General features: G+C 37.3%; 1 protein-coding gene across 1 annotated transcript in view; it reads right to left on the bottom strand.

Moving 5' to 3' along the window:
* Window positions 1-9422, bottom strand: part of lcor (ligand dependent nuclear receptor corepressor) — a 117865-nt gene extending 108443 nt beyond the window's left edge. The window contains exon 1 of the mRNA XM_088005813.1: window positions 8864-9422. Within this exon, the coding sequence (XP_087861939.1) occupies window positions 8864-8960 (97 nt within the window). The 5' untranslated portion in view covers window positions 8961-9422. The remainder of the gene's footprint in view (window positions 1-8863) is intronic.
* Window positions 9423-13844: the final 4422 nt, after the last annotated feature.

The raw sequence follows: 13844 nt of genomic DNA, 5'->3' as shown, positions 1-13844 counted from the left end.
AAGAGGTGCATGTAGAGATTGATAGTGTTGGCATCCGGTGTGGTCAAACGGGCGCACCGCTCACACCCGCTCCAGATAAATGTGCCATGTTTTGTTTTTCTTCTCAGAAAGCCCCTGAAAAGAATTAGCAAGATGAGAAAGTAGCTGGCAGCTCTCTCGGGGCGTCCATCTGTCCATTACTGAAATAAAAGCTGTCTGCTCAGAGAGGGCGGCGTGATGGAGGGATTTTGTCGACTTGATAAGACGAGGATTGGACGCCGAGCGCAGCGGGTAATCGAGGGACCGTCGACAGATACACGGCAGATAATCGGAAACAAATCAGAAGGATCCGTTCATTTGCTGACCTTTAGGACCAGGATGGATAATCTTGCACATTAGACCTCAGCCACAATTAGAGGAGGCATTTGCTTTCATTACAGCCCACGCTGTCCTTTCAACCTGCAAAATTAGCCTGAATTCCCTCCAACTAATTCACTAATCAGTAAACAGAAGGAAATTAACTGGAAGCTCAGAGCACCGGCGCAGTAACGGCATGACAGTGATGAGCACTTACAGCTGGCTGAGACCTGTGACCTACAAACCTGGAACCGCTGCAGAAACATGATTAGTTTTCAATATTTTACAGTAATAACTGGAGCTGCAGTGGTTTAAGCAGCTAACAACTTGCAGTTCTTATATGGAATATGGCAGGATGAAGAAAATAAAAGAAATTTAAACGAGAAAGTTTAGCATGGCTGCAAAAACACAAAGTCTCAAAGTATTTTTGGTTTATCAGGTGTGAAAACAAATTGAAATTCCTCCACTTGGGGGGCCAGTCCACATTTTCTGAGCGAGAACCGAATCTTTAGAGGAACTGATTCTCATCTGCTTCACAGTCACCAGCGAACTGTGCACACTGCACTGCAAAAACACAACATCTTGCCAAGTATTTTGGTTTAGTTTCCAGTTCTAATGTCTTAGTACACTTGAAATAAGGCAAAATTAACTTACAAATGACTTTTCAGTAAAATGTATGAGCTTGTTTTAAATAAATAATTCATTAATATTAATGAAAAAGTCGTAATTTCATTGGCAGATTATTTGAACAAGAAGCTTTAGTGAAATAATCTAACAGTGGAACTAGCACTTTCTCATCAATATTAAGAAATTAATGGCTTAACCTCATGTAACTTGCTGAGAACTTGCTTGTAAGTTAGTTTCCTCTTATTTCAAGTGTACTAAGACATTTGCAGTAGAAACTAAAGTAAAAATACTTGGTAAGATTTTGTGTTTTTGCAGTGAAGTGTTTGCTGGTGACTGTGAAGCAGATGAGATTCAGCTCCTCTGAGGACTGGAGGAATTTAAATTAGTTTGTTAGTCCAGTAGACTCAGTTTGATTTGGAACCAAAATTGCAACATTTGTTACATTTTCAGTTGGTGCAGTTTGCTTTCACACTGCACTGTATTAAACGGACCAAACTCCTTGAAAAACCAGTGGGGTCAGAGTTTCGCGGTTGTACAATTTCTCTTTTGCTTTTGGTAAAAATATTTTTAAAAATAAATAAAACACGAGGAGTTTCTCCCACTAACAGTTGGGTTTTGGTTGCATTTACCCAGAATGCCTTGCACTGTGGTCCATTTCCTGGTTTTGGAGCAGTCTCCAGTCCCCTTTGCGTTCACATGTACATTCAAACCGCTCCAGAGTTCACATTAACCGAGCCGAGACAAAGGTTTGTTGAAAACTAGAGGTGTTCCGATTTATCGGTGCCGATTTCCTTAATTTTGGGAGATCGGCCAAAATCAGAATCAGCAGGTCAGCCTTTTAAAAGAGACTATTGACCAGAAAACTGCAACCAGAATTCGATATGCAATCAGAGATCAATTGCGTATTCACACATCCTGAAACGAACCGGACTCTTTAGGCAAACAACTGGAGTTTTATTAAAGCGGACTAAACAAAGCTGGTGTGAATGCACCCAAAGTATCGAAGTTTCTTGTTAGTGAGTGAGTGAAGGATGGGACATAATATGAACACACACACATCTGCAGTAAAGTGGTTGGCAAAGCTTTCCATTTATCAATCCATTTATCAATCCATCTGCGTTCTGAGCTTCACCTCCAGTCAGGAGAAACGGATCGTGACCTAAAAACGAGATCTGAAATAAGTTTCCTCCACAAGGTGGATGGATGAGGAGCAGCATCAACTCTGGGAAGATTAAAGTCTCTGCTTCTCCGCATCGTTGATGGATAAGCAGAAGGAAAAGCAACATCTAATGGCGCTAAAACAATTTAATACAGATTAATTTATTGCTATTAGCCCATTTTCCTAGTTACATTTACTCAGTTACATTTACATGAGCAACTTTTTTTTTTTTAAATTGTACTTCTAGAAGTATTTTTACTACGCTGTACTTTTTAATTTTATTTGAGTAATTTTATTATGAAGTATTTCGACTGTTTCCTCAGTAAAATGTCTGGATTTTCTACCCGCTGAAGGAAAAACAAACATGTTTTAACCAAAAATCCACCAGACAGACTCCCACCTGCAGTTTTTGTTAACGTTTCATGAGTTTATTAGTGAAATAAACTGATTTGGAAACATTTGTCTTTTGCCTGATTCTGTTTTTTTTTGTTTTGTTTTTTTTGTTACTCATATAAATTATTGTCCTTAAAATTCCAAAATTGTAACTTTATATTTTGGTCTGACTGATGATGTAATTTTAAAATTTAAGCGATTAATAATTTGATTAGTTACTCAGTACTTGAGTTGACTTTTTACCAAATACTTTTTACTCTTACTTCAGTAATTTCTTGGCTATTTTTTACTTTTATTTGAGTGAAAATATGTTGAAGTAATGCTACTTTTACTGCCTACATTTTCTCTGCTAAGAACAAACATATTTTCTGCAGCATGTACTTTAAGTTTTTTGAGTTTAAAAAAAATCCCATAAAGATTAGGGGCAGGCTTTGATACATAAAAGCTGAATAACCTGCTAGCACAACTTTTCTTTCTTTCCTTTGAAAGCAGAAGTTCAAGTCAAAACTCTGCATTGACAGGCCAGGCTTCAAAGGAAACCAGAAATCATTACGAGCCAGAAAAAGCCGGATCGTTGCGTCTCTTTCTGCAGCATAACGAGCCGATATCAGCTGGTTAACTAGTTACGCTGCAGCCGTTCTGCGCTTCGTTTGTAGCCTGGCAACCACAGATTTAAATTAATGTTACACCATAATAGTGATGGGTGGCGCTTAATGACTGTTTGGGGTTTTCACAAACAGAGCAAGAGAAAATTGTAGTAGCTTATTGGCCTCTCAGGGTAACAAAACATTATTGCAATAAATGATCTTATTGTTTAAAAACCATTTTAAAATAATAATGCAAGAACACGTTCTCTCAAAGATCAATAAACTTAAATATGAACATTTAAGACTTTAACTGGAAGACATTTTAAATATAGAAAATAAACAAAAACAACAAATAAAGTTAATTTGTTGCGGAAAAAAATAGAGCTGGTTAAGATCAAAGATTGAAAACTTTTACCATCCACTTTTTGGTAGAAACAGAAAAATGATAAATTATCTCAAATTATTTAAACATGTTTTAAATATACATATCTAAATATCACATAAATTGCTTCATTTTTTATTTTATTTGTGTATTAAATTTCTTAACCTGAATTTCGCATCACAAACAAACAAAGTTGGTTTGACAATAAATATTGAAATTATTGAGCTTGTTTTAATTTGTCATGCATTTAATTGATTTATTGATTATTACAACAGACCTACAGTAGCTTTATTTCATCCAGCTGGTCAGCAGTGTGCAGCAGAAGCTACTCTAGCTGGAGTTAGGTACCGTTTATCATTTATCGTGATAAATTCCTCATCATTAATAAAACCCTGTGTATTGTTGTGATAGATTGTTTTTCAATCAATAAACATGCAGACATTTTAAAAGATGATGAAATGCAGCTTAGTGATTCAAATTACACCTTTAAAGAAGCAAGTTACAAATGTGTTTGTTTTTCAAGAGCAGTATTATTTGTGTTTGTGAGGCTAATAATAATAATAATAATTGCTGCCCAATGCAATCACAGTAAGTTACCTAAAAAAGAAGTAATAAATTGTTATCTTCAGGCCTGTCACAATAACAAATTGCTTGACAATAAATTGTTCCACAACTTATTGTGATAAACGATAATATTGTTATTTTGAGACCATTTTCAAGTATTATATTAGCAATAATGGGATAGTAATAATCCAAGATCATGTTCTTAAATATCAATACATTTTAATTCTAATGAACATTTAAACACTGGAACTGGAAGACATTTTAAATATCCAAAATAAATAAACAGAAACAACAAATCTCTGTAAACAAAATTATGCTTCAAAAACAGGTTTAGTTGAGACCAAAGCACCAAAATGAAGACTTTTGTCAGCCAGTTTTTGGTAAAAAAATAGAGACAAAAGAGAAAAACAATAAATCAAGCAAATGAAAATGATTGAGTTTCTTCTAATTTATCATGCGATTATTTGATTTATCTTTTATTGTTAAAATATGTTGATAAAGCTTTTAAATCCACGTCACCCACCTCTAAATCCATCACCTTTAAAAACCTTGAAACCAGAAGCCTAAAACGACCAACATTTTTTCCTTAAAAACCTGCAGTCAAAATTTCAACTCATGACTAGTAACGTCCAGACATCCAGACATAATAAGTCTCTTTCTTTTAAGGCTTTAATCAGAGCAAGATCAAACTGTTGCTGCTCTCAGGATCTCGACCCAAGGCGGTCGTAGTATGTTTGGTGAAGTGCAGCGAGTAAAAAAGCAATCTGCCACTCACACCTCTCCTTCACAGCCCGTCTCTCTCCAGCACTGCCACAACCTTGCAGCAATCAAATTAGCTACACTCTCTTACCCAGAATATGTGGCACAGGAATGAGCAGTCTGACTATAATTGCTACCAACTAATAATGTTAACCTTTCTGTGGTATATGGGCCCTACTTTATTATCGGTGCAGCGCGCGGCGAGCGCGACAAGACTCGATGTGTCGACAAGCTGCAATCTCACACACCACCACTCTTAATAACAAGGCTCCCAGTAAACGTACACCTGCACAAATGTGCTCTCATGCCACGGGTGTCCATTTATGTCGCTGCATTTCTCTAACATGCATGTTCGGTAATTAAACCCAGCGTTCGTAGGCATGGAAACGTGCATAAATTGTAAATATAAGGAGAAGTAAGAGATGTACGCTTCGTGGCATTCACAAGAATATCAACAGCAAAAAAGAGATGGAAAAATAAACTTTTACAGTCACAGGCTCTATAAAGACATTTTAGAGGCTTTTATATGTCAAACATTATTTACGTTTTAAAGCAAAACATCATTTACTTGGGTGTTGACCAGCAGATAACAGTAAAGCTGAGATGTTTATAATTGTTGTGATGTGAATAAATGTAGACAACAAAAGTTCTTAACTATCATTAAGATTTGTGGTGAAAAATGTTTCTGTGTTGAAGCAAAAATTAAAGTTTGAATCCAGTTTTTATTTAATTACAAAGCAAACACTGAACTCAACAGCAGTCTTACTTTAATAATAAAAAGGAACATTTTTGGTTTCTTTTAGACTTTGGTGGACAAACCAGATCAAACTTATCTTATTTTTTTTTAATTGGTTTATTTGTTCATAAAGTTGTATAACTTCCACCTACAAATATAAATCATAATCTATCCAATTAAAAATAATGCTGTTTTATCCATTTGTTTTATCAATGAACTGTGTATTTTTCTTTTTTTCCTACTATAGCCTAACTGCATCTATTTATATTCATTTATTTATTTATTTATTTATTTATTTATTTATTTATTCTGTAGCCTTCTTAGTATTTCAGGAATTTCAGGATTTTGGTAATATTTAAGTCGATGTGTATAAATAATAAACCTCATGCAGAAAAATCATGTGACTCAATTAAAAATAATGCAGTTCTGATAAAGTAGAATATTTTCTTTTCTTTTCTTTTCTTGTGAATCAGTGAGCTCTGTTAGAAAAATGCTGCAGATTAAAATGGATTCCCTGAGTTTTATAGTGGCAAAATAAAATAAATAAATCAGTATTTGGTCCAATTCCAGCCTACAGAGTCACTGTTAGCCATTTGATCTTCTATTTACCATCAATTTTTGTAGGAAAGTAAACAAAGAAAAGGTGGATCTTAAATCAAAACGTTGACCAGAAACTGCTCTACGTGGTAATCTAGAAAACAATAACTTTCAGCTCAACAGACCTGGATTAGCCATTAATCTCACTACCTCAGATTAGCTCCCAAACAAACAAACAAACATCATGTCAGGCTTCAATCCCACCTCCGATACCTGCTGCAGCCGCTGAAGCTCTCGGCCTTAACGGCTGACAAACCGGGAGTGTCAACAAGCAGAGTCCTGAGCTTCACACGCGGAGCGATTACAGGCCGGAGCGTCCAGCTGCGAGTTCATTACTGGGCTTTGTGGTACTGGAACACCCTGTGGTACCGCTCTGATGCGACTGCACGGATTAAAGCTGCACAATAGCTATCTTGCAGCGTATTCGTCATATTGGAGCTCCACTTAAACGGAGAGGATGTCATGTGCCATACCTTAACCTCGCTCCTGCAGGGACTTCACATCACACTGGATGGGCTGAATAACATTATTCCCCTTTTTTCTTGCACTGGTTGCATGATCCACCCTGTTTTGCCAGCAAGTGCGTGTGGCAATCCTTCAAACTGAGCAGTACATTTTTTAAGAGGGCCAAAGTCATCCTTAGCTCCTGTTAGCACAAACCCAGTGACCCACTAAATCATTTAAACAGCACTAATCACAGCAAACGAAAGGAGGAAGGCAGTGAGGGAGAACATACATATATAGTATATACAGCTCTGGAAGAAATTAAGAGACCACTTGAAATGATCAGTTTCTCTTTATATGTTTGAGTGAAATGAACATATAACATATTTATTCTACGAACTTCTGACAACAGGTCTCTGAAAATCCAAGCAAAAAAATTCAGTATTTATTTGGTCAAAATAACGAAAAAGATGGAAATAATGCAAAGAAAACAAGTTCATATTCATTTATAAACAACAATACTAATGTTTTAACTCAGGAAGAGTTCAGGAATCAGTATTTGGTGGAATAACCAGGAGGTTTTCAACGCAGTTCAGGGCAGTGGGCTCTTCGGTTTTTCAAAGCTGTACATGTTTGTATATATGTGTGTGTGGAAAAATTTAAAATCATTTTGCATGGGAAAAAAAAAGAAAAAAATGTCCAATAGGAAATTACACTTTAGTGGCCCCTACCATAAAACAAATAATAAAAATAAAAGCACACGATGAGATTTTTCCATGTTTTCTAACAGAGGGAAATAAAAACAGCTCTGATAGATCTAGAAGCTTTAAATCCAACACGAAAACGTACTAAATTACTACCCATTATGCTTCAACACCAAACATGGTGACATTTAAACACATTAGGAGAGTCCATCAGTTGAAACTTGAACAATTTTAAACTCCAGCTGACTGATTAGTGCAAAATAATGGTTTTGATTTTTCTTGCACTTGTGACATTTTGCAGCACGTAAAATGAAGGTCATAGATTCCCAAAAACACTTTCGCTTTCAAACACCAACATCTCAACCATTCGCACGTCATCTCAGAAATATCTTTTTAAAAAAATATGTCCACAAATAAGCAGCGAATGTACGGCGCATCATCATCATCAGCCACGGGGGGTTCTGCTTCCCAAACCACAGATTAGGAGTAGAGAGACAGGAGAGCGAGATCACTGTTTGGATTATAATCTTACCAAAACATCAGGGAATGTCAGCGTAACCGGATTAAACAGAGCTAATTGAAATACATGATGCATGTGAGATCTTATGGGGAGGAACTGAGAGATGGAAGATGGCTGAGGATTACGGTGGCAAAACCTCCCAAAATAAAATCCCAAAGAAGCAAAGGGCAGAGCAGGAAAAGGTCGGGAACCCCTGCGCTCTTTTCTGGTTTCCTCTCTCAGATGGACAAAGACTGACACACACCTCTCCCTTTATTCAACCACTTATGTTTAATTTAATCTAACCCACAGAGTTTCATACTGCATCCATCAACAAGTACTGGTCAAAAAAGAAAAGCGAACCCAGAAGGGATTTTTTTTTTTTTTTTTTTTTTGGTAATCCACGCGTGCCTGAAGATCACTTCACCCCTAAAAATGATTTTCACTGACATTTCCCCCAATGCAGCAATGCGCGCTCCCAAAAGCCGATTTCCAGGGCAGAGGAGGAGGGGGAAGGGGAAGAGAGAGGGGGGCGTCCTCCGGTTTGGACACGGAGCGCGAGCGCGCCGCCCTCTCAACAAAACTCTGTGCGGGGGCGCGCGCGAGCGGGCACGGGTCGGCCGGCAGCGGACAACCCCATTGGCTGCAGCGCAGCTCCATCTGCACACGTGACCTGCACTGCTTAGCTACAATAAATAAACTGCTACGAGGAGGAAAACGAGTTCAAATTGCCTCTAATTGATGCAACTTTCACTGAAGCGACGGGACGGAATTAAAAAGGTCGCAAATGAGGCGGCGGCAGGTGAAACAACCCGGACCGGGTTCTGGGTGACACCGAAAACTTACAGCTGAATACATTTTTTTTTTCTCCTTTGGACAGGTCCGGTGGGAGGCGGAAAGCGCCACGCAAAAAGGAGAAAAAGCGCTTTAGAGACAGCCATTAGGTTTCCCCACTCCACATTACGATGCCGGTTTTGCGCTGTCCAGGCTCCAGCTGAGGCAGCCGGAGGAAAACACCGCCACCGCTACACACCACAGCCACACACACGCGTCCACACTATTCCAAGCGGGCTTACCTACACAGTGAATGAGTTTGTGCCTCCAAGAGTCAAGTTCCTGCCGAAAGCCGCGCCTCTCTATCGTGCATTGCTGCCTTTTGCACAGACTCGCCATTTTCTATCGGCCCCTCCCGTGGGCGCGCACATACTGCTGGGTGCTTCTCTGCGCGCACGTCACCGGTGGATTTTATTCTAGGGCTGGGTGGAGAGATATGAGGAGGACGGGGCTGCAGCATCCCCCTTTCTATGCCGCTGTTTGTCCCACCCACCTAAACTGCCCCCTCCCCTCCGCGTCTCAGCATCTCTGCACGAGGATCGGCTGCCATTGGCTGCTTCCGTGGGATGTTTGTTTTAATGTACAGCCACGGAGTGAGTGTGCCACATGGGCGCCCGTGCGCAAATTTTCTCTCTTTTTTTGGCAAGGCTTAAACGTGCTGAATGTGTGTCAAAGGGCGAGGGTGTGCCGTGCCGGAGGTTTAAAATAAAGTGTGCGCGTTTTTAAATCAACAGATGGGTTACACTCTACCTGCGCATATGGGAGGGAAAAATGGGCGCGTGAGAAAATATGTCGCACCTTTCCGAACAAAAACTGGGCAGTAAAAGAGAAACAAAAAGGAATTAAAGACAAAAATGTAAATACTTTACTGGGAGGATATATTATAGCTCCACCTGTAATTAGTTGATTTATAATAGTCTTAAATGGATTTAGTGTAAAGCATTTTTACAACTATATAACCCTTAAACATATACATTTATATAATTTTATACAATTTTAACTATGTCTGCTTACTTGAGTGTAATTTTAAAACTTTGAACAATTTTGTGCTTTGTTGCCTGAAAAAGTTATAACTATCTACAGTAATGTTATTATTTGTGTATATACTTTTTTAAAAAAAAAATATGACAATTGCTTCACAAGACAAAATTTCAACAGATGTGTTTAAGTAGAAAAACCATGAAAAAGTACAACAAAGTTATGTGAAGAAATAAGAAAAACATAATTATTGTATATACAATCTGTTATATTAATTTCATACTCTGAACTCACCAGTTACACCTATTAAAACATAATCTGCATTTTGCATATCCTGACATAAAAATGTTTGCAAATGAGTCTAATAATAAAATAGTAATTATTATTAAAAATAACAGTAAATCATATTTATTTTGGACATTTCAGAAATAACATACAAAGAGCTTCAAAGTATTTAATAGAAAATAAAAAGCAGTGTAACTTTAAAAGCAGAGGCACAAGTAGATTAATTATTTAATTTCCCTTTGGGATCAATAAAGTGTCTTTGAATCGAATTTAACCGAATTAAAACAATCAATAAAATACAATTTAATACTTACATCTCAATTAAATGTTATTTTTCATTTCAGTGTTAATGTATCTGCAGTATATGTCTTTATGGAACATATATCTTTTAGTTTTACTTCTTTGTAGCATTTATTTTTATTCCACATCAGCATTAAAGCAGAAGTAAAATCAAATATATTATTTTAACTCAATTATTATGACCTGCTAGAGTTTTATCAATTTGCCTGAAGAGGAATTACACACAGAATCCGAGAAAATATTTTCTTAGCATCCTAAATACGATTAATGTTACAGGATAATAATGAGCTCCTCTGCTGTTGATGGGACTGTTTACAAATGATAAACAAAAATAATCTGTGTAAGTGATTACAAACCATCTGAAACAAACAAACAATTTATCGCTCCACTATTTATGTTTTAAACGATCTGCAGCCAAACTGGACATTCAGCTCATATAGTTGCATGTATAAACTTTAATTTCCAGTTTTAAAAATTAAAGTTAAAAATGTTTAATGTGTTCATATCTGAATTTGCAAAGTCTAAATAATTCAAATGGGATAATTATTAATTATTAACTATTGCATCTTTTAGCACAGCTTGTTTGTTCTTTGACCCACTTTTTGTAGAAACTAAGCATTTAAACAACATTTTAAGTGAAAACCCAATTAAATTTAGGTTTTTATCATGAAAATACCTTAGATTGGGTTAAACAACATATGTAGGATTTGGTCTTTATGGACGTTTTAATCCACCAGGATGGGATTCCTGTGCAAAACCATCAGAACTGCTAGTTAATGGTTTGTTTCTGCATCTTCCTTTCAATAAAAACTGAAAATTAAAAAATAAAGGTCAATGAATATTGAACTTATTATTAATTTGGGGTCTGACCTTTCAGATCAGAACAAGAACTTCAGGTGGTACTGAAGTTTAAATTTCCATCTTGGATTTGGGAAATATCAATAAATACATATTCAATAGTCAATAATAGCGATTAAAGTTTCGGGTTATTAAAACCTCAACTGTACTGAATAATTATTTCAATCTGGTTCAAACACTAGCAGGAACGGGCTAGTTTTTCTTTTATTTGTTTTTTACATTGGAGCAAAAAACAAACAAAAAAACATAAAAACAAACAAAAGAAACATAATATTTCATTGTTTAGTTAATTAAGCTGCAACAAACTGGCGACCTGTTCAGGGTGAACCTCGCCCAGAATGTTAGCTGGAGATAGGCACCAACAACCCTCCAGACCCCACGAGGAACAAGGGCGTTAGAAAATGGATGGATGGATGGATGGATGGATGGATGGATGGATGGATGGATGGATGGATAATTAATTAAGCATGCCACAGACAAAGACCTAATTGTGGCTCCAGAGCTGATTGTTTCAGACGCCTGGAATAGCAGATTAAATCTTATCTTTTTACTTTTACAGCTAAAAGTTAAACAGCTTAATTTTTGTTAAACTAAAACTCTGAAGGTAGAGGATTAAACAGTTTCTGTGCCAGTACATATCATCATAACAAATACATTTTGTATTATTTTTTCAGTCAAAGGGTCATAAAAGAGGCCAAGTCCAGGGACACAGGACCCCACAGGCCCCCCATCTAGAACCGCCTATGTGTTCAAGTTGAAAATTTAATAAAATGATTTAAACCTACATAACCGAAAGCCACTAGGTTAAAACAAAACATCAGCACACATTTGACACAAGGCTGATTTATTAAACCCAAATATCAATGTAAGCTAAATTAGCTTCTTTAACTGAGTATTTTTAAAGTGTAATACATATTTATGGACTTTCATCAACTGTGTAGTAAATTATAAAACTACAGTACTCCATTATCATGTTGGTATTCTATAACTACATTCACCCTTTTCAGATGCCAGAACATAAAGTTTATTTCAGCGAATGTTTCCACCAACATCGTTTATAACTCGCACAATGAAGACATTTCTGATTTTATTTCACTAAATTAATCACTTATTTGCTTTTCTGTGTTCCCACACAAAAGCTGACATGCATGCTAAAAGCAGGAGGATGTAAAATATCAGGAGAACAATGGACCTAAAAAGCATGAGTCTGTGAAACTGGAATTAGGCTGTGACCCAGTGTGAGGGGATTTATGGGGTTTCCCCCAGAGTAAAGAAATTAGGCCATCTGTGTTTTGTTTCATTTGGGTCACCTTGATAGTTTCACTAAATTAAAGCCTTCCTGGTGCCCAATCCATACTGCTTTCTATAGCCACCTCAGCGCAGCTGTTTTAGCGCATTTGGTAACCCATAAATCAAGTTCCATAAAACTAGCGAAAACGCGGCCTAATCACCAAATTGAAACCAGAAATTACACCGAATCATTAAAGGGAATCTTGCTTCCGTTTTATAACCCAACAGAGATGGTGGGAGGCACATAAAGAAAGACAAAAAGGCAAGGGCAAACGTTTTCACGAAGAAGCACTTTGGTTAATTAAGTCATTGAACCCGCTGCCCTCAGCAAAGATGTCCGCTGCGGACGGCTTGGTAACCTGCGGGCGGAGCCAATGAGCGCGAAGCTTGAGTTGAGGTGGGGTAGAAGCAGCCAATCAGAACGGGGATCTTTGGAAGACCACTGAGGCAATTCTTAGGAAGAAAACATGAAAGAGGGGGGGGGAAACGGCTTAATAGTCGCGGAGTGGAGCAGATGAAGTGCCGCGTTGTTTTCAGAGATGTAGAGAGAAGGAACTGAATGTCTCTTTAATTAACCAGGTAAAGCGTTTCCTTTATTTCTCCAGGTGTGCTCGCGCTGCGTGTGTGTGTGGCTGCCGGCGTCATGCCGGCAAGATGAGAGGGATTAGGCCGCCGTTACTGTGGCAACATTAGATGGAGGGATACACAGCACTCCTCCCCTCTGTTCTGACACCGGGCCTGATCCAAAAACCGGGCCTGGCCGTTTACTTCACCACTGAACTCATTTAAGGTGTGTATGCCGCCTAATTGGAGATGATGAAACAACAAAAACGACAATAAACGCACATTTTAATCAGATAGAAATCTCTCTTTGCGTTGCGACGAAGCAGATGGAAATAAATGAGTAAAAATGTCAATACAGGAATGAAGAAAAGCTGAATTTCTCAAAGCAACCATACCTAATTAATACACAATGTTCTGCAACAAATTGTAGTCAACAATATGTGAAAACAAATAATTAAATCAATCTGACATCAAAAAGGGGGATGTTGTTTATTTTATGTATTTTCCATAACCATTTTGCAGCTCTGGTAAAACTGAAGAGCCCACTGCACTGAACCCCATTGAAAACCTGCTGGTTTTTCCACAAAATACTGATTTCCGAACTCTTCCTGAGCTAAAACATTAATATTGTTGTTTCTAATATGAATTTGTTTTCTTTGCATTGTTTGAGATCTGAAAGCACTGCATTTTTTCATTATTTTTGACCAAATGAATACTAAAGGTTTGCTTGGAATTTCACAGACATGTCAGTAGTTAATAGAATAAACAACAATGTTCATTTGACTCAAACATAAACCTATGAAAAGTAAAATCATTTAATTTTCTCTTAATTTTTTTTCCAAAGCTGTATGTTGCCTTAGACTGTTATGAAAATGCAGTTTATATCAAAGTAACTTGAATAGATTTGACTTTGCATTGTGTCTGACCCTTTGAAATAGGCTACTGTCT

The sequence above is a fragment of the Poecilia mexicana genome, unplaced genomic scaffold (genome assembly GCF_051168715.1).
Source record: "Poecilia mexicana isolate PSO_F unplaced genomic scaffold, ASM5116871v1 scaffold_1, whole genome shotgun sequence".
NCBI classification, from domain to species: domain Eukaryota; kingdom Metazoa; phylum Chordata; class Actinopteri; order Cyprinodontiformes; family Poeciliidae; genus Poecilia; species Poecilia mexicana.
Note: the sequence above shows the minus strand (reverse complement) of the source record. Positions and strands in the feature narration are given on the sequence as shown.